The sequence below is a fragment of the Myodes glareolus genome, chromosome 26 (genome assembly GCF_982192425.1).
Source record: "Myodes glareolus chromosome 26, mMyoGla1.1, whole genome shotgun sequence".
Taxonomy (NCBI): Eukaryota; Metazoa; Chordata; class Mammalia; order Rodentia; family Cricetidae; genus Myodes; species Myodes glareolus.
The window spans coordinates 13,029,369-13,050,393 of record NC_142051.1 but is presented as its reverse complement, the minus strand read 5'-3'; the positions used below and the strand labels follow the sequence as shown (position 1 = coordinate 13,050,393).

The 21,025-nt window shown below is 46.9% G+C and overlaps 1 protein-coding gene across 8 annotated transcripts in view; it reads left to right on the top strand.

The window, feature by feature from the left end:
- Positions 1-2,352: 2,352 nt before the first annotated feature.
- Positions 2,353-21,025, top strand: part of Dgka (diacylglycerol kinase alpha) — a 29,153-nt gene continuing 10,480 nt past the window's right edge. The window contains exons 1-15 of one of the 8 annotated variants that reach the window (XM_087902050.1): positions 2,353-2,468; positions 12,937-13,059; positions 13,970-14,117; positions 14,434-14,507; positions 14,795-14,927; positions 15,152-15,229; positions 16,128-16,177; positions 16,603-16,677; positions 17,362-17,481; positions 17,583-17,697; positions 18,944-19,263; positions 19,497-19,595; positions 19,931-20,005; positions 20,214-20,287; positions 20,456-20,530. In XM_087902050.1, coding sequence (XP_087758176.1) covers positions 14,054-14,117; positions 14,434-14,507; positions 14,795-14,927; positions 15,152-15,229; positions 16,128-16,177; positions 16,603-16,677; positions 17,362-17,481; positions 17,583-17,697; positions 18,944-19,263; positions 19,497-19,595; positions 19,931-20,005; positions 20,214-20,287; positions 20,456-20,530 — 1,352 coding nt within the window. In that variant the 5' untranslated portion in view covers positions 2,353-2,468; positions 12,937-13,059; positions 13,970-14,053. Of the gene's footprint in view, positions 2,469-3,200; positions 3,461-12,936; positions 13,060-13,453; positions 13,640-13,969; positions 14,118-14,433; positions 14,508-14,794; positions 14,928-15,151; positions 15,230-16,127; positions 16,178-16,602; positions 16,678-17,361; positions 17,482-17,582; positions 17,698-18,943; positions 19,264-19,496; positions 19,596-19,930; positions 20,006-20,213; positions 20,288-20,455; positions 20,531-21,025 lie in introns of those variants that run through there. The other 7 variants (XM_087902049.1, XM_087902048.1, XM_085683227.2 and 4 more) reach the window with 7 other exon arrangements.

The window sequence follows — 21,025 nt, the reverse complement described above, 5'->3', positions numbered from 1 at the left end:
AGAAGGGGAAAATAGAAAAAAAAAGAAAAGAAAAGAAAAAGAAAGGGAGCCGGACGCCTTTAATGCCAGCACTCCGGAGTTAGAGACAGGCGGAACTCTGAATTTGAGGCCAGCCTGGTCTACAGAGCGAGTTTCAAGACAACCAGGGCTACAATTAGAAATCCGATCTCAATTAAAAAAAAGAAAAAGAAAAAAAAAACAGGTTGACAAGGACCTTCATTAAATTCAGCCTTAGAAGGTTTTGCAAGCCTAACATTGTCTTCTTTACAATTCTCCGAGCTCTGATTTCTCTCTCTGGGGTCCAACACAAGTCTCAAAGTCACTTTTAAACTCTTTGCATGTTCTCCACGTTATTTCAAATATTCTTTTTTTTTTTTTCCTGCGGGGGAATGTTAAGACAGGATTCCCTGGAACTCACTGTGTAGACCAGGCTGGCCTTAAACTCACAGAGACCCTCTGCCTCCTGAGTGCCGGGATTAAAAGTTGGCGCCACCACCGCCTGGCAATACCTCTACTCCCTCATTTTGTGTGTGTGTGTGGTGTGCACAGGGGTGCTGGGTAATGCAACCTGGAGTCTAGCTAGCATGCGCTGGACAACCGCTCTGGCGAGGAACAATGCTCCAGCTACCAGCCCACACCTCTTCTTCTTCACCAATTGTACTTGAGCCCTGCCCATCTAGGGGAGAAAGGGCATGCCAATACGGAATGGTGCCTCTAAAACTTAGTGGGGTGCATGACTCTTGACTGAACTATTTCAAAAGTGGTTTCTACAAGTGTTAATGGACCTGCTCAATGAGGGGAAACCCGAATGTGACCTGTTTACTCTCTAACCCTGGACACTCCCCATCACTGTACCTCTCAGACATCCTGCCCCCATCTCTGAAGGTTGGCAGGAAGTGAAACTCAATTGTCTGTTTAGCAGACCAGCCTTGGACCCAGCCCTGGGCCCCGGATGTGTACCCCCACCTAGAGAAGGAAGAAGAGGCTGGGAAAACAGGCTTGTTTTTTCCTTTCCCTTTGTTCTTTGTGGTCTCTTTCTTTCTGACTCTTATGATGTGGTTGATTAAAGACCTGAGCACCTGGAACTGTAGGCATTAAACATCTCCACGGCACTGTTCTGTGCTCTCTCTCCCACCTCCAGCAAGAGCTGACTTGGGCTATGATGAAGCACAGACCCTAAAGGTACAAACATGGCTGGAATAAGACTGATTTCCTCTTACTCTGCATTAGAGGAGTCATATTTTTCATTTTATGTAAGGACTGACTGGGAGAGTAGTTTGGGACATTGTACCTTTTAAGCAGACTTTGTTGAGAGCGACTAAGAGTTGGAGAGTTTCACGTATGTCTATTCGTCTATCAGTCTACATTTTTGCTTATCCTATGGAACTAAGAATGAAAGTGTTTGTTGAAGCCAAGAGGGGTGGCATACCTCAGTAATCCCCAGTAAACTTGAGAGGCTGACACAGGCTGGCAAATTCAAGGCAAGCCTAGGCTACATACATACTGAAATCTTGTCTCAGAGAAAAAAATAAAAGTTTGTTGACTGTGAGGGAGGGGGCTGTATTGCAAGGAAGGTAAAGATTTACCAACAGTGGAGAATAGGGGCGGTGGTGGCACAGCTGGGAGACAGAGGCAGGGGGGTCTCTGTGAGTTCAAGGTCAGCCTGGTCTACAGAGTGAGTTCCAGGACAGCCAGGGCTACACAGTGAAACCCTGTCTCAGAAAAAAACAAAACCAAACAATGAAGAATATACTGTTAAAATGGAAGGATTGGCACGGGGGTATAAATCATTGGTAGAGCACGGGGAAAGCATGCTTCAGGCACTGAAGTTCATCTAGCGGCATGATGGTGACGATAACGGTGGAGGAGAAGGACGGAGAAAAGGAAAAGCAAACAATGGAGAATTTGGGTGCAAAACAAAGCAAAACAAAAAAAAAAGATCCGGAACAGAGACGGTATCATTCTCCAACACCTGATCTGAAGACCTGGAACAGAGACAGATCAGCTCTTGAGCTAGAGTTAAAATTAAAAATAGTAACAACAATATCAAACCCCATCACTCTAGAGAGAAGTTGCTTCAACAAGCTTTTCTCCAAATATTTGAGAACTGCTTAGTTCTCTGTTTCCACTAGAGGGCCTAATGTATTCTTTCTTTTTTCCCTCTGACCCTCACAGGGCCCAAATATTTATATATATGAGGTGTGGGTGTGTACACAACACACTCAGACAGATACACACATTTTCAACTAGCAGAGTCTCCTCCCACAAATTTCTACTCCCAGATATGAGGAGGCAGTTCCAAGAACCCAAGGCTGTTGACTTCAGAGAAGGGTAGGAGGGAGTTAGTCAGGATGCCTGGGTCCCCAGTTGCTACCAGTAAATCCCTAGGCCTTAGTCTCTTCTCCTTTACTCTCCCAGTCACACACCATCCAAGCTGCCCCAAGAATCCTGACAACTCCAGAGTACAGGTAGGAACTGCAAGTGCTGCCTTAGCCCAGAGTCTTCTGTGCCATCTGCCAAGGCCAGAGGGTAATGTGCCAGGCTTGGGTATGAAGAAAAGGTGAACACAGACAATCAATCGTGTTCTAGGTGTCCAAACCCCCACCCTGGTCTTAAGGGAAGGATATGGATTTTGATAGAAAGAGGTGTGCATAGACAAGTCTGGAAAGGTGCTGAGGAACCCGGAGGAGAAATGGGTAATTGTCTTAGACAGGGTCAAGCAATGTGGAGCCATGTGGAGAGGCAGATGTACCTAGGCCTTAAGTTGTGAAGTGTGTAGCTCTGGCCTTTCCCCTCAGGGTTCTCCTGAATGAGGAGTCATTGAGTGGGCAGGTGCGTCCCGGATGACGTTGTGGAGACTGGAGGGCGGACCAGTTGTTGACCAGTGGCTGGGTAGCTCCAGTCAGCACCCTGACCCTTACCCTTGGCCGCCCAGGGGAGGGATAATGGGAGAGACTGTGAGTAACTAGAAAAAAGAGAAAATTCGAAGTAGTGCTGCCCCACGCGTGGGAAGACAGAAGCGTAGGAGTGAAGAAAGTGGCACAGACCGGAGAGCCCTGAGATACTCTGGAGCCCAGAAGAAGGTCGTGTTGAGAAGCTAGCAACAGCGGGGGTCTAGGGAGCGGCGGGAGGGCAGGCTGGGTGGGGGGCGGGCAGTATGTCGTCAGGAGCTGGGCGGCCCCGCGGCAGCCGCGTCTGCCTAGCCCGTCCCCTCCAGCCCAGCTCGGGGCTCCTTCGCCCTAGCTCCGACGGTGAGCTGTCCCGGGGCGAGGTAGAGCCCCGCGAGCCCCGCCCCACTCGCACACTTTCGCACCGGGGCAGAAGGGCCTCGGAAGGGGCCGCCCTGCCGGCTGGGTGAGGGCTGCGGCGTCCGGAGGAGGAAGCGTTGACAGCTGGAACCGGCTGCTGACAGGGTTTGCGCTGGATCGCGGGAGCTGCCGTAGGGCTGAGCAAGACCCGGGTAAGCGGCGTCTCCCCCAGACCTGACCCCCCCCCCCATCCCGCTTGGTTACTCCGAGAGCTGGGGAAGCTCAACTCCTGGGAACTCGGAAGAAAGGTCCCTTATGAAAGCCACGGTGCCACACGGGTGAAGAAGGGTTCTTCTGTGGCCTCCCATCCTTCCCACACCTGTCGCGGGGAAGTTTCTGAGAAGACTGGGTGGGAATCCTTCTTTTTAAATACGACAAATCTAATTATCGAGGAAGAAAAGCAAATATTATTGGCCATCTCTCCACCTTCAGAAAATACAAGCCCTCATCCCCCAGCTATGCCAACATCGTAACTTCCTCCTGTACTAGTAGCTACGACACCCTCCGCACAGGAACATAACGTGCCCCCCCCCTCCAGGCTAACATTCATCCCTGATGTTTGTGGTGATTTAATGAATTCTGATGCTTCAGCAACAACAAAAATTCCCCTTGGCTAGCACCAGGGATGGGGAGGAGAGAATGGACCGTCAACCCTGTGCAACAGGGGGCACCATCCCTGATATGGTTAAGGCCAGCTCATCAGGCCTGACGCTGAAACTGGGAGTACGTGCGTGCTTCATCTGTGAAGTTTCTAGCTGGGACATCCTGGATGTCCTAGAGACACCTCTAGTTCTCCACTAATGGTGAACTTGGAAGGGAGCAATGAGGTGAAAAGGAAACTTTAAATGTCAGTGCCGGTGGTGGAAACCTTAGCTCTTTGATCATAACTGCAATATTAGTATTCGATGTTTCAAGTTGGATCTAGGGAATGAGAGGCACCGAGACTTGGGGGTACTGCCTTTCTGAACCCAGGATGTTGTAGGATTCCTTCCCTCCCTCCAAGTCGATTTCTTCCGGTCTCACCCTAGGTTGGTAGAGGTAGTCGGGAAACCAGGGGAGGGAAGGGACGGGTGAGTCACAAACAGCTGGGGGTAGGGCTACGGACCCCACCCTTCCAGCCTTGCGGTGTCTGGACTAGCCCAGGTTGTAGCCTCAGGGTCGTGTTGGAGATGAAAGACAACTTTGGACTTGTTCCGGGTCTTTAAGGCCCCAGGATCCAACAGTTTGCTCCGTCCGCTTCAAGTCCAGGAGCAAACTGAATAGATTCCCCCAGAAGACCCCATGTCCAAGGTCCCAACCCACAGATGGCCCCGACTCAAACGTTTCTAGCCACCTCCTCGTTTCTCAGAGGCAAATTCATGATCTTGATGTTACTACATGTCTGTACCTGACATAGGTATTTCTACTTTGGGTGGAAGGTACATAACTGGGCTTCACTACCCGTGGAAAAAACTAGAATTTGTGAGGTTTTTTTTTTTTTTTGGCTTAAAAGTGTAATTTTTTCCTAACGTCCAATGTATTTCTTTTTTATACTTTTTTTGGGGGGGGGATAAAGTGGAGGACGGGGTCTCAACGAAATTCCCCATGCTAGCCTTGAACTTACTCTGTAGTCCCAACAGGCCTTTAGCCTTTCATCCCCGTCTCAGTCTCGTGAGTAGCTGGAACTACTATCCTACCCCGCCTCACCAGACATAAACTTAGTTTCTGCGTATTACTTTACGTAGTATTAGCTGATGTTTATGGAGTTATAATTCTGTATCATGCAGTTTGCTATGTACACTTGCTTATATAAACTTACTTATATAAACTTACTTAAAATTCACTCTGTGATTAGGTACCTATTTATTGATAAAGTTGGGGTAGTGTGTATAGCTCAGTAGAAGTCTTACCTGTCTTGCTTTGAGATCGTTTTGTTTTTGTTTTTCGAGACGGGGTTTCTCCGTAACTTTGGAGCCTATCCTGGAACTCGCTCTGTAGACCAGGCTGGCCTCGAACTCACAGAAATCTGACTGCCTCTGCCTCCCAAGTGCTGGGATTAAAGGCGTGTGCCACCACCACCTGGCTCGTGCTTGAGAATTTAAGGCCCTGGGTTCAATCCCAGCTTTAAAACCACTCACATGGGTCAGTAAATTAAATGACTCACCCAAGAGTTTTGATTCTAACCTGATTCATTCTTGAGCAGGGTGTGGTGGCAGATGCCTGGAATCCCAACACTCTAGAGGCTGTGATAACTGCTGTATAGTAAACCCTGGCTCAGAATCAAACAATAAAATAAAATAGGTGTAAGACCTGGGGAGCCAAGGAAGGGACTAGAGAGAAGGGTCTAGAGTCGTGGTCTCTCTCCTTCTCATCGTCCCTTGTTTGCTCCCCCTCTCCTTTCTCCCTCCGTCAGTTCCATCTCCCATATTCCATTCTCAGCAGTAATCAGAGATGCTAATTAAGCTATAAGTTCTAATGATCATAAAACTCAAATATTTCTTAGCTCTGTCGGCAGCAGAGGATGGATTATAGTCCTTGGTGAAAGCCAGAAAGGCAAAGTCCTTTCCTGGGATGGTGTCACCGTCCTAAAGGATGCTTTTCAAGTGTTCTCAGAGAGTCCTTGGAACGTGGACATTGTGCTGCACAGGTCATGGGGCAAAGGTTTCAGAGGAGATCTGACGCCGTCAGAAAGGAAATCGGGCCAACGTTCCCTATATCAGTGGACAGAGGTCAAAGTGTTTTGTTTTAGAGTCGGGGTCTCATGTAGGCCTCTCTGGCGTGGAAATTCTGATCTCTCTGTCTCCACCACTTCCCAAATGCTGGGACTACAGACAGGCATCGTCGTGAGGTATCATCATGCCTGGTTTATGTTGTGTGAGAGATTGAATTTGTGCGTGCTGAGCTCATATTCTACCAGCTAAGCTACCCCTCCAGCAGGACAGGAGTGTCCAATGGAATACCTCAATGAGTGTCTTTTAGCCCCAGTCCCAAATTCAACAGCTATTTATTTAGTACCAGTATCTACCCTCCAAATCATCTCATACTTCTCCGGCTGCCAAGTGGACATTCTGTGGCATCCTTTTTTTTTTTTTTTTTTTTTTTTAGATTTTATTATTATTATTTTTTAAAGATTTCTTTATTTACAACATTCTGTCTCCATGTATACCTACACACCAGAAGAGGGCACCAGATCTCATTACAGGTGGTTGTGAGTCACCATGTGGTTGCTGGGAATTGAACTCACGACTTCTGGAAGAGCAGTCAGTGCTCTTAATCACTGAGCCATCTCTCCAGCCCCTGTGGCATCCTATTTATCTAAAGTTGGATTAATAGTCCCCCCCCAAAGGCTGGAGAGATGGCTCAGCGGTTAAGAGCATTGCCTGCTCTTCCAAAGGTCCTGAGTTCAATTCCCAGCAACCACATGGTGACTCACAACCATCTGTAATGAGGTCTGGTGCCCTCTTCTGGCCTTCAGGTATACACACAGAAAGAATATTGTATACATAATAAATAAATAAATATTTAAAAAAAATTAGTCCCCCCCAAAATGACTACTCAGGTTTACACAACCAATATTGAAAGCCCGAGTCCATGCTGAGTCCTGTTTTAGATACTGAAGACAGGGTAGGCAAGAAGACCGACAAGTCCCTGCTTTTGTGAAACCAACGGTTTGGTAGATGATAAAAACTTAAAGAGGGAGCCATGCCCAAGATAGAACAAGAACATACAGAGACTGAGGCAGGAGGGTCGGATGAGTTTCAGGCTAGCTTGGACTAGCGAGACTCTGTCTCAGAAACTAAATTGGATGGAACGTCTGAGAAGTTCTCATGAACCGGTGTTTGAGGATGACGGCTCTGCCAGGAGTAGGGAAAAGTATCCTAATCAGGCAGGACAGTGGATATCATGGTGATAATGAGGCAAACGTTGGTGCCCCGTAGATCCAGAAAGCAGTGTGTGACAGGAAGAGCGGAGCAGCGTGAAGACAGAGACCTCACTGTGCTGTTGGGAGCGAGAGCCTCACTCTGCTGCTTCCAGTCGTCCTAGGTTATCCCAGCCCATGACTTCCCTGAGCTTCAGGCGTATCTTCCTTCTCCTCTCTTCCATTTCTAAGTTCTCTTTAATAAAGTTTTGTTTATTTTTAGTGTGTGTGTGTGTGTTTGTGTGCCTGCCTGCCAACATGGCATCAGTGTATAGGTCAGAAAACAACTTTGTAGAGTTTCTTTTTTTTTTTTTTTTACTTTTTTTTTTTTTTCCCAAACAGGGTTTCTCTGTAGCTTTGAAGCCCGTCCTGGAACTCGCTCTGTCTACCAGGTTGGCCTCGAACTCATACAGATCTGCCTGCCTCTGCCTCCTGAGTGCTGAAATTAAAGGTGTGCGCCACCACCACCTGGCTCTTGTTTTACTTTTTTTTTTTTAAAGATTTGTTTGTTTTTGTTTGTTTATAAAATATTCTGCCTGTAGGCCAGAAGAGGGCACCAGTTCTCATTATAGGTGGTTGTGAGCCATCATGTGGTTTCTGGGAATTGAACTCAGGACCTCTGGATGAGCAGTCAGTGCTCTTAACCGCTGAGCCATCTCTTCAGCCCCTCTTGTTTACTTTTATATGGGTTTTGGGGATGCAGCTCAAGCCTCCAGTCTTGTGCAGTGAGCTCCTTTATCTGCTGGACTTTCTCAGTAGCCCCTTTTAGTTTCTCAGGGCTTCTGTTTTTGTTTTTGAGACAAGGTATAATTGGACTTTTTTAAATCAGGAATCTCGGCTCCCTGATAATGACATAGAGATTTATTAATTATGAAAGCTCAGCCAATAGTTTAGGCTTGTTTCTAACTAGCTCTTATAACTTAAATTAATCCATTTCTATTAATTTACATGCTGCTATATGACTCTTAGCTTTTACCTGTCTTCCTGCATGCCTTGCTGCCTCTCTGCCTAGCTGTCGATGCTTCCTTCTTCCCAGTGGCCCCTCTGCCCCGGAAATCCTACCTAGCTATTGGCCGTTTAGCTTTTTATTAAACCAATCACAGTGATGCATCTTCATACAGTGTAAAGGGATATTCCACAACCTTTCCCATTTGTGTCTAAATAAAAAGCAAAGGCTTTAACTATAATAAAAATATATACAGTAAGAATAATTATCAGGTAAAAATAACAGTTACAATGTCCAGTCCATTTGTATTTGACATATTTGGAGAAAATACTCCATTATTTATTCTATCTTGATGAATCCAAAGCTCTATACCTAATTTACTTTCTATCATAACCAAGGAAAACTATAACTATCTAGTCTTGAACTCCATCGAAGACCCCAGAAGGATAAAATATTACCTGAGTAAACGGGAAGTACAGAGCAAACAACTTCCAAAACTATAGAAATGACAGAGACAGCTGCTGCCTGGACAATCACCCAGGGTTCCTCTGTAATACTGAGCCATCCACTTCAGGCTACAGGCTTGGAATGTCTGACAGACTTTTCTGGGAAGCAGCAATTTTTTTATGGTTTATTTAACTTTATTTTATGTTCATTGATGTGAAAGTGTCAGATCCCCTGCAACTGGATCTTCAGACAGTTGTGAACTGCCATGTGGGTGCTGGGAATTGAACCCGGGTCCTCTGGAAGAGCAGTCAGTACTCTTAATCTTGAGCCATCTCTCCAGCCCCCAGGGAAGCAGCAATTTTGAAAGATTTTCCTACCTTGTCCTGACAAGGTTTGGCAGATGCTTTCCTTTGTGTCCTGCTTGTATAATTTGGACAGCATACTTCAGCAGTTGAGGCAAGGGCGGTTTCTTTGTCCAGTGACTAGCTTTTGCCATAAAGAAAGTAAATTCCCTATGGAGTTTCTTCAATGCCCATTGTCCTTTTTTTAAAAAAATTAAGTTGGTGCTGCCAGGAGCAGATGTATCTTATGGTCATGAAAAGCCTTATTTTATTAAAACATTTTTAAATGGCATATTCTATAGATCTCTGACATGTTTGAAGACCACTTGTCTATCTACAATATATGTTTGACCTTAAAAATATACCTAACATGACTCTGATTGTTATAGGAGACTAACTACTAACATGAATTTCTTTATTATCCTAAATAGTTTGTAGTAATAGCTTTCAAAGACTAGAAATTTACATTATATTGTTAAATGAGCTTCAAGGTACAGTACCTTAAACAAGAGTAGAAACATATGTATAGTATGTTTTAGCAAAAATAACCTTAAATTTGTATCAATATACAAAAATACCTTAAACAAGAGTAGAAACATTTATACAGTATCTACAGTATAGCAAAAATAATCTTAAATTTGTATCAACATACAAAATTCCATACCAATGTAAAATATTGGAGATTAGTGGGTGTTCAAAAGTAAACTCAACAATTCACCCTCTTATCCCATCATTTCTATATTATATCCCCCATTTTTCTCTTCAGAAGAAGATCCTTGAATCGAATCTCCTCTGTTCAGCTTTTTTTTTTTCTGACCATGACCAATACTTAACCCCATAAACCATGGTAAATATCCATAACCCACTGGATGACCAAAAACCATCCACCCCATCTCTTGGTAATGTGAATGTTGTGTTCTCTAGACTGCTTCCTGTTTTCTGGGGGCACTGATATCTTTTAGGGGACCCTGAGAAAATTGGGATAATGGTCAAGTCCTAGGAATGCTAGCTGTTGTGTAGTCTCAGTGTCATGGGAAAATGAAGTTTATATGAAGTTTGACTGGAGTAGTTAGTGAGGTTGTACACCTGGGTCACCATTTTCATTGGTGTCTGGTCCCTTTGCTCTGAAACATACAAACTTTCAAAGGTAACATACATGTCTGCGTAAACAGATAAATGTGGAGTGTGTGTTGTACACAAGCCAGCCAAAGATGATTTTTGTCTTATGTTCAAACAGGTAAAATTTACATCACCTGTCTTGTAGTTATTTTAGGTTTAGTTCTTTATGTCCGTAGCCAGGATTTTCAGGGAGTCTTTCCTGATCAACTCCGATCTCTATCAACTTGAGTGAATCCACAACCTTTCATTTCCTTTGGAAACAAAAGCATAACCTCTTCCCCAATGTAACATATTTTTTACTTCCATTTTGAAGTTAAGACATTTTAAAAATATGCAGGTTGGTGTAATTTAGTAGTTTCTATAATCCAGTGTCTCTCAGCAGCTCTTGCTTGCTCATCAACAATCAAAACATTTAAAGACAACATAGCAACAATCAGGATCCAGACTCCCTGTGCATTTCCCTTCTCTACATGGCTTATCCTTCTTTTTTTTTAATATTTATTTATTTTATCATGTATACAATATTCTGTCTGCATGTATGCCTGTAGTCCAGAAGAGGGCACCAGACCTCATTACAGATGGTTGTGAGCCACCATGTGGTTGCTGGGAATTGAACTCAGGACCTTTGGAAGAGCAGGCAATGCTCTTAACCGCTGAGCCATCTCTCCAGCCCCCTCCTTCTTTTTTTTAAAAATATTTATTTATTATGTAAATTTCTGTCTGTATGTATGCCTGCAGGCCAGAAGAGGGCACCAGATTTCACTACAGATGGTTGTGAGCCACCATGTGGTTGCTGGGAATTAAACTCAGGACCTTTGGAAGAGCAGGCAATGCTCTTAACCTCTGAGCCATTTCTCCAGCCCATGGCTTATCCTTCTTATGTTATTTTATTTTCTCTTTAAGGACTTTGTCTTATTATTTATAAACTATTTTTTCTATGACCATCTATACCCATTTTCTTTTCTTTTTAAGCCCACAAATATTTTTTAAACACACTGTAACCTGTGGAGAGTTTTTTTTTTTAATGGCTGAACCTGCTTTTCTGTGTACTGTATACTGTTACCTTTTCTGTGTACTGTATACTGTTACCTTTTCTGTGTACTGTATACTGTTACCTTTTCTGTCTGCATGAGCTAAATCTTAAACTGCCATGTGGCTTAGCTCACAGCACTGGCAGCTCAAACCTGCAAGTAGTGGCTGAGAGATATCTTTGTATTGCAGCCTTCGTGAGAGACTGCAGGTTAGGAAGTCATGTTTGGCTCTGTTTTTGTGTATTTGGAACCCTTTTTTAAGCTTTCTCAGGGCTTGTGTGGAAATGTGTGCCCCACGTTGGGTGACATTTTTAGTTGGAGTTTTTCATGGGAACTGTCAGCTCCTCAGTAATGACAAGGAGACTTATTATTAATTATTAAAACTTGGCCAGTAGCTTAGGTTTGTTTCTAATTAGCTCTAATAACTTAAATAAGCCCATTTCTATGAATTTATGTGCTGCTATGTGACTCACTATGTAGCTCTGTCTAAAGGTGTATATCCTGAGCAGGCTATTCTCACATTCAGAGATCCACCTGTCCCTTCCCCTGCCCATCCTAGGATTAAAGGCATAGTTCACCAAGATTGATGGATGTTTTTTAACTTGTGTGTATATATTTGAGCATTCACTATGTGTGTGTGCAGTGCCTATGGAGACCAGAAGAGGGGCATCAAGTTCCTTAAAGGTGGAATTAATATTAGGCAATTGTAGGCCAACTGTTGTGTGTGTGCTGGAAACCAAATCAAGTTCTCTGAAAGTGCAGCAAGTGGGTTTTTGTTGTGGTGGTTGTTTGTTTGGTTGGTGTGAGACAGGATCTCTACATAGACCTGGCTGTCCAGGAATTCACTAGAGACTACGTTGGCCTTGAACTTACAGAGATCCTCCTGTTTCTGCTCCAGAGTGCTTTAATTAAAGACGTGTGCCACCATTCGAAGCTTGGTTGGAATTTTTGACATATGGTCTCACTACGTAGCCCAGACTGTCTTCAAGGTCGCCATCCTCCTGCTTCAGCCTCCCCAGGCTTCAGGGATTACAAGCATGAACCACTACACCTGTCTGACACTGGGCTGTTTTTGTTTTGTCTTTTGTTTCTCAAGACAGGGTTTCTCTGTGTACCAGCCCTGACTCATAGAACTCCACCTGCCTCCGCCTTCCAAGTGCTGGGATTAAAGGATGTGCACCACCCCCCAAGCAACACTGGATTTTTTTTAAATGCTTTTTGATTGTCATTTATAGCTTTTTGTTTTGTTTGAGATAGGATCTTACTGTGTTCTACACTGATCTTGAACTTGTAGAGTACCATGTAAAACCCTCATCCTCCTGCCTGTTGCACCTTCCCAATGCTGAGATTACAGCTGTGGGCCACTAAAACATCCCCCCCCCAGAGATGGAAGGGTGAGAGGTTTCTCACCACGTGGTCCTCTCTGGCCTTGATCTTCCTAAATTCTTGATTACAGGTGATGAGACACCACACTGTTTTTTATTTGTTTATTTTAACTTTTAATTCTTTTTGTGTTATTTCTTTTAAAATTTTTTTTTTGCTGGGCAGTGGTGGCACATGCCTTTCATCCCTGCACTCGTGAGGCAGAGGCAGGCAGATCTCTGTGAGTTTGAGGCCAACCTGGTCTATAAGAGCTAGTTCCAAAACAGGCTTCAAAGCTACAGAGAAACCCTGTCTTGGGGGGAAAAAAAAAAGTTTTCCTTTAAAATTTTAGCTGTATTAATACAGTAATAGTTGCCATTTCTTGTAGGCTTCACTTATGCCTGTCATTATTTGAGCTATTTTTAATATCTTATTTTATTTAACTTCCCACTGGGAACCACAGATGCCATTCTCCCTGTTACAGGTGTAATAATTCCAAGCCACAGCGAAGTGTGGAACCCAGTTAGATCTGACTCCTCAACAGCCCTGAACGATTTACTTCTGTAAAATATGTAATTTTTGTTGTTGCTGATATTAAATAATTAAGGTGAGTGTAGCTCGATTGTAAAACATTTGCCTCGGAGACTCAGGGCCCTGGATACAGTAGCTTATCAGGACCAGTGACTCAGGCAGGCCTATTGCTGAACCAGTTTGATGCAGCCTTGGTTATACAGCCAATTCGAAGACAGCCAGGGCCACATAGTACCGAGACCCTAGCAGACAAAATAAAATCGTCTAGAAATGTCACCCTCTACGACTTAGTCCTTCAGCAGGAGTTAGGACTATGGGATCCCTGCTTATATCCTGGGATCCGTACCAAAAGGTGGCGTTCCATAAAAGCTGGTAACCCAGCAGGGTGGGGGATCTGGCGTCATAGCAGAACCTGCAGCTCCGCAGTTCGGCGCCCAGGAAACCCTGGAAGTCTCCTGTCCAACCTTCCCCAGTCCCACGAGCCAAGTTCCCTCCCGTCCCTTGTAGAGCCCCATGGGATGTGAACAGAGCTAGGTCGCTCCCCGCTAGTTCTGAGCCTCGTCTCAGATGCGCTAGAGGTCGTTGTGTGTCGGGGCTCGGGGAGTGGTAGCTGGAGGGAGAGCAAGATGGGGTCCTGCCATGTGAGGTGCGCTGAGGTGAGACTCTCAGGAGGGCGGGAGGAGATGGGCAGAGGCCACAAAGCCTGAAGTGGGGGCAGGGGACTGAAAAAGGCCAGGCGCAGTGTGTGTGTGTGTGTGTGTGTGTGTGTGTGTGTGTGTGTGTGTGTGTGTGTGTGTTGAATCAAACAGATGGGAGAAGTCTGAGTGGAAGAAGGACCCAGAAATGAAAGAAAATGTCAGAGATGAGTCAGAGAAAGGAAGACAGAGAACAGTCTTGTCGGGGAGAGTTAGAGACAGGCACAGGGAAAGCCGGCACAAGATGTAGACAGCTAGCCACTTTCCATGACGGCTCCCGTCTCTCCCCAGGTTTACCCTCCGAAACACAAACCCAAACGCAATAAGCTGTACTACCGGGTTCTTTTTGTGCTATTGCTTAAGAGGAGAAAAAGGATGGCCAAAGAGAAGGGCCTAATCAGCCCAGAAGACTTTGCCCAGCTGCAACAATACATGGAATGTGAGTCTTTCTCCCAGCCCCTCAGTTCTGGAGGCTTCCTTCTCCGTACCCTCCACCCCAGTGTCCCAGCCACCTAGAGCTGATCCGCTTTTCATACAGCCCATGCTAAGGCCTCAGCTCTCTCCCCACGCTTCCCCTACCTGACTGCTTGCTCCAGGCCTCAGTGGAGAAAACAAGGGCATTGCTGTGGAGAAGCGGAAAGGCTCTTCCCTTCTTGCAGTCTCTCCTCTCATTCAAACCTTTGTTCCTGTAGATGGCGGAAGGCCAGGAGAACCAAGCTATGCTCTTAATCTTGTCTTACTCTCTTCTTACCCAGACTCCACCAGAAAGGTCAGTGATGTTCTGAAGCTCTTTAAGGATGGTGACATGACCAGATTTTGCCAAGAAGATGTGAGTGACAATGGGGCGCCCTCTCCTTGACTCCCAACTTGCGGGAATTTTCGTGGACCCACTTCTTGCTTTCCCACCTCCAAATACCCCATTGTTGATTGTGACTGGAGCCATTGCTTTAGAACAAGGCAAGGGATCCTAGTAACTCAGGAGATGGCCCAAGTAACCATTCTTCTGCCTCTGGTGCCTGGCAGCAGGGCCTCTATTGTATGGCTCCCCATTCCTCCCTCGTCCTCAGCTTCTCTGTCCTGCAGACTCCCCAGTGTAATGCTCAACTCTTATCATAGGTCATTGGCTTCGTGGGATTTGAGCAATTCCTGAAACTCTATCTAGAAGTGGATGAAGTCCCCCATCACCTCTGCTGGTCTCTGTTTTGGTCCTTTCACGCTAGTCAAAGCTTAGAAATGACTATGTCAAGAGGTACAATTAAGCAGGTGGAGCTGGGCTGGGCCTCGGAAAAACAGCCAAAGTAGTTTGCCTTTGGGGATGACAACTGAAGAAGTTGCTTATTGTGGGCAGGTCAAGAGAGAAGGAGCTAGGAGCTAGTGTAAAGAAAGATGAAGGGGAGAGCTGAGAGAAGCACAAGAAAAAGACCCAAAGTAGAAGGGGCCTGACCTTGGCTCTGCCATGTTTTCATTTTGTAGGCAATGTGATCTGCCTCAGTGATGTCTCCTGCTACTTCTCCCTCCTGGAGGGTGGCCGGCCAGAAGACAAGCTAGAATGTGAGTGTGCCATTCTGAGCAGGGGAAGGGAAGTATTCCCCAGACCCCCTTTCCTCATTCCTTTGGAATTTCTAAAGGCTGACAAGGGTGCACCAGAGAGCGGGCCTATTTCCTCTGTCCTCCTTGACTGCCTACACACGCTACAGCAGGTCACTCCAGGTCCCACGTCTTAGACATCCCCATGTAGGTGGCCTTGGATGCTCATGGTGCACAGAAGTGTGTGCTGTCTTCATTATATTTACCAGGGCTGGCATGCATTGCTGTTTTTCCTACCTTTTTGTTTTATATGTATGTGACAGGGTCTCACAATGTGTAAGTCATCCGGGTCTCAAACTCACTATCCTCCTGCCTCAGCCTCCTGAGTCCTAGTGTATATCTGGGCTTCCAGCTACCCTTCCTGCTCATCTGTTCTATCAAACCTGTTTTTTTTTTCTTCTTCCCCGAGGCAGGGCTTCTCTGTAGCTTTGGAGCCTGTCCTGGAACTTATGCTATAGACCAGGCTGGCCTTGAACTCACAGAGATCCCCCTGTCTCTGCCTCCTGAGTACTGGGGTTAAAGGTGTGCGCCACCACTGACGGCCTCAGTCCTCCTCTTGACTTCCATATCTCTTTATTTTCCTCTGTTTTCTGAATACTTTGGGGTTTTGTTTTGTTTTGTTTTTTGTTGTGGGTTTGTTTGTCTCTTTGTTTGTTTTGTTTTGTTTTTGAGACAGGGTCTCACTATGTATCCCAAGCTGGCCTGGAACTCACTAAGTAGATCAGGGTAGCCTTGAACTCAGAGAGATCTGCCTGCCTTTACCTTCCAAGTGCTGGGATTACAAGCCCTTTCATGCCTGGCCTTGGAGTGAATTCTTTAGATCTTTCTCACAAACTGACTAGGTTCCTCCAAAACTTCACAGTCACCTTCAAGCTGTACGACTCGGATAGAAACGGGATCCTGGACAGCTCGGTGAGTTGTGAGACCCGTGTGCTGAGCAAGGGACTCTGTCCATCTGCCCGTACTCTCCCGCCTGGACTTTCCCAGGGTCTCCAGAAGCAGAGCAAAGGTGGGGGGTGCAGCTCAGTGGTGTGGTGCTTGCCTAGCATGCACATGGCCTTAAATTCATCTCCAACACTACCCTCTCACCACAACCACCAACAAAGAGGAGACAGTGGTGTCTAGAGGATTCTTAGTCCACTAGGACCAAATGTGAAGAGCTTGAACTCTGAAAGAAAAGGCTGGAGATGGGAAGCGGCCGCATGTTTACTGACTTGTCGGAGGGTTCCTGAGAACAGGGGGTGCATTTGGAAGGGGCATCCAGGAGCCCCGGTTTCTAGACTTGAGTAGTGGTGACCGGAGGTGACCAGCTCTGGCTTTTACCCTCTCTGCCCCAGGAAGTAGAAAGAATTATCCTCCAGATGATCCGAGTGGCCGAATATCTAGACTGGGATGTGTCCGAGCTGAAACCCGTAAGACAGTTTGTCCCTTGCCTTTCTGCACCCTCTTCCCCACGGTCCTATATCTGCCTTATCCCATCTCTAATGGGCACTTGGGTCCCTCTGCTAGGATGACTGCGCTGGGTGTCCTGAGAGACAGCGGGGAGGTGTCTGGGGTCACTCTCCGCAAGGGCTTCCTCTGGGTGTTCTGAGAGACAGCAGGGAGGTGTCTGGGGTCACTCTCAGCAAGGGCTTCCTCTGGGTGTCCTGAGAGACAGCAGGGAGGTGTCTGGGGTCACTCTCAGCAAGGGCTTCCTCTGGGTGTTCTGAGAGACAGCAGGGAGGTGTCTGGGGTCACTCTCAGCAAGGGCTTCCTCTGGGTGTTCTGAGAGACAGCAGGGAGGTGTCTGGGGTCACTCTCCGCAAGGGCTTCCTCTGGGTGTTCTGAGAGACAGCAGGGAGGTGTCTGGGGTCACTCTCAGCAAGGGCTTCCTCTGGGTGTCCTGAGAGACAGCAGGGAGGTGTCTGGGGTCACTCTCAGCAAGGGCTTCCTCTGGGTGTCCTGAGAGACAGCGGGGAGGTGTCTGGGGTCACTCTCAGAGACAGCGGGTAGGTGTCTGGGGTCACTCTCAGTAAGGACTCCCGCTGGGTGTTCTGAGAGACAGCAGGGAGGTGTCTGGGGCCACCCTCAGCAAGGGCTCCCTCTCTTCTCCTCAGATCCTTCAGGAGATGATGAAAGAGATCGACTACGATGGCAGTGGCTCTGTCTCCCTAGAAGAGTGGGTCCGGGCTGGCGCTACCACCGTACCGCTGCTTGTGCTTCTGGGGGTAGATATGGTGAGTGGGAAAGATTTGTAGGCACGGTCAAGAGCTGTCTTGGCTTATACTCACCAGAGAACTGGCCTCCTAAGAAGCTGTCATCCTCTGTGACCCCCTAGACTCTGAAGGATGATGGGGTACACATGTGGAGACCCAAGAGATTCCCCAGACCAGTCTACTGCAACCTGTGCGAGCTGAGCATTGGCCTTGGCAAACAGGGCCTGAGCTGTAACCGTGAGTGATGACACCCGGGGTGTGGGCAGAGGGAAGCCCGGCAATTAGTGGGGACGTGATGTTATGACCTCAGAGAAACAAGGATTAGAACTGTAGGCTCTGACACTCCCTCTATATGATCCTGCAAAAGCAACGTAACTTTTATTATTAATTATTATTTGTGTGTTCTCGGATTCAAACCCAAGTCTGTATGTCTTTTTCTCTCTTGTCAAATAATCTTTATTATTTTTTTAAAAAATTATAAGTAAAAAGACAGGTTCTTGCATTGTAGCTCAGGCTGGTCTGGAACTCACAGAGACCCCCCCCCCCCCGCCTCTTCCTCCTGAGTGTTGGCACTAAAGGTGTACACCACCATATCTAGCTTGCCTCAGTTTCCCGAATGTTAGCACTAAAGGGGTGAGTCATCTTGCCCAGTTTCATGTATTTTCTTTAAGCTTTAGTTTCTTTGACTTGAAAGAGGAAGTAATTGTAAACAGTAGATACGTTCATACTACTAGCCATTATAACACATGGTCACACGTGGTCACACGTGGTCACAGCACTCCTCAGCTGTGGGGAGGGGGATCAGGAGTTCAGGGCTGGCCCCAGTTACAGAGGAAGTTCAAGGTCAGCCTTCCGCACAGCCTACATAAGACCCTATCTCAAAACAAACAAATAGGGGTTGGGAAGCTAATTCAGTGGGCAAAAGCACTTGTTGCCAGACCTGCTGTCCTGAGCTCCATCCCGAGAACCTGTGAAATGAGAGGAGAAAATGGACTAGAGAGTTGTCTTATGACCTCTGCGTGTACACTGTGGTACATGCTACCCCCACACACAAATAAACTCAATTAATTAATTAAAGGGAGGCATTGCATCAAAGATTCAATTATTTTATTGATACAAGGTTTCGCTGTGTAGCTCTGACTGGCCAGAACTTGCTACGTCAGTTCCAGCCAGCCATAGGGACAGTGTAGGGACCGATAGGAGGTGGCTTAGTTCCAGCCAGCCATGGGGACACTGTAGGAACCGATAGGAGGTGGCATAGTTCCAGTCAGCCATGGGGACACTGTAGGGACCGATAGGAGGTGGCATTTGCCTTTTTAGGAGAATGAGACAAGGCCTGCCCTTGCAAACTTTAATTCTCTACTGCAACCTGGCAGCAAGGGTTGCAGGTCTTGCTCCAGTGAGAGATTCTTCTTCACTCCCAAGAAAGGAGAAGAGGGGGAAAGGCCACAATTAAAGCTCTGCCCTTCTTCCCTCTCCCCAGTCTGTAAGTACACTGTTCATGACCACTGTGCCATGAAGGCCCAGCCTTGTGAAGTCAGCACCTATGCCAAGTCTCGGAAAGACATTGGTGTGAGTGATCCCACGCCCAATTCGTTCCCAACGCTGCCAACCCCTGGTCCCTGTCCTCATTCCCTCCCACACAAGACCTTCCTAGACAAGGCCTTGCCCTTCTCCCCCAAGGTCCAGTCACATGTGTGGGTTCGAGGAGGCTGTGATTCTGGACGTTGTGACCGCTGCCAGAAAAAGATCCGCATCTACCACAGCCTCACAGGACTGCATTGTGTGTGGTGCCACCTGGAGGTCGGTTCAGGAGCTGTCTTTGCCCCGCCCCGTCCCGCCCAGCCCAGCCTCGCCCCGCCCCGCCCCTTCCCGCCCAGCCTAGCCCCGCCCAGTCCCAGGCTGAGACCAGAGCACCCCACATCTCTAACTGCCACAGTCATTCTTGCTCCCGAGGGCTCTCTTTCCTGTCCAGACTCTCAGGTTGAGAACTGATAAAGCCTCCTGTGTGACTTGTACCCGTTTTGTGCTCCTAGATCCATGACGACTGTCTGCAGGCTGTGGGGACCGAGTGTGACTGTGGGCCGCTCCGTGATCATATCCTGCCTCCGTCTTCCATTTATCCCACAGTTCTGGTGAGACCATCAACAGCAGCTGGGAAGCGACAGCCTATCCCTGCTTTTCCATGAACACACCTCTCCATAGATAATACCTTTGTTTTGATGTGTGGTTTTGTTATTGTTTCTCACTGTGTAACCCTGGCCTGCCTGAAACTTGCTGTGTAGGCCAAGCTAACCTTGAACTCAGATCTGCCTACCTCTGCCTCCCCAGGGATGGGATTATGAGGATAGATGTGAGCCACCATACCCAGCCAGAGTGACATTTAGAACAGAGAGCCAGGACCTTTCGTGTTCTGGTGACACCCATGCATTTGATTCCTGCATAACCCACCTTTTCTTGCCCTTCCCAGGCATCTGTATCAGATCGCAAACTGAAGACCGCAGATGACGCAAGCCTGTCTACCATTGATGCTCTTCGGGTACAGGGATGAGGGGCTTGGGCCTAAAGGTCATGCCAGCTTTTGACTGGCGCCTTCTTGGGGAAGACTGAAATAGAAAGCGTATAGCTGCTGTCTAAACGCTTGGTCGAGGAGGAGAGGGGGGATGAAACAGGAGAGGGGCAGCGTCTTAGGAAATGTCAGTCATGCCTCTGAAGGCCCTACCTTTATCTTTGACAAAATCATATTTTTGCAGATTGACCCTGTTCCTAACACCCATCCACTTCTAGTGTTTGTCAATCCTAAGAGTGGAGGGAAGCAGGGGCAGAGGTGAGCAGACGTACACCTTACACCGTTCTTCCTAGTAGGGCAGGGAGAGTCAGAGTGTGGAGGGAGGAGGGAATGAGTGTGGAGGGGTCCTTTGGAGGACGCCATTAAAACAGTACAGAGTATCAGTGCTGTCAGCCAGGCCACATTGCCTCTTCTCCTTTCACACAGGGTGCTTTGGAAGTTCCAGTATATGCTAAACCCTCGGCAGGTGTTCAACCTGAAGAAGGATGGTCCAGAGCAAGGGTGGGTATAGGCGAGGGGCTGTATCACAGGGCTTGAGGTGTGTGTGTGTGGTGTGTGGAGAGAGAGAGAGAGAGAGAGAGAGAGAGAGAGAGAGAGAGAGAGAGAGAGAGAGAGAAAGACTGTTAGAGGAGACCCAAGAGCTCGGATTCCCAAATGCTATCTTCCCTTTAAGTTACTATGATCCCATTACTTCCGGTTTTCTGACTCTTGGTTCTGCTCTCAAAGGACAGAGAGAATTCTCTCTAACCACTGAAGGATAGCGAGAACTTGCCCATTCTCCTTTCTCCACCTTCTTTTTTTTTCCTCAATTTTTCCCAGTGGTAGGTTTCCAGGAGCCTATGGTCACCCTTGCTTTTTGTATTTTGTTTGTTTGTTTGTTGTTTTAGCATGGGTTCTGGGGATCAAAACTCAAATCTTTGTGCTTGATGAGAAGAAATTTTACCTGACCATCTGCCCAGCTCTTTACAGTTTCATTTAATTTATTATTATTATTAT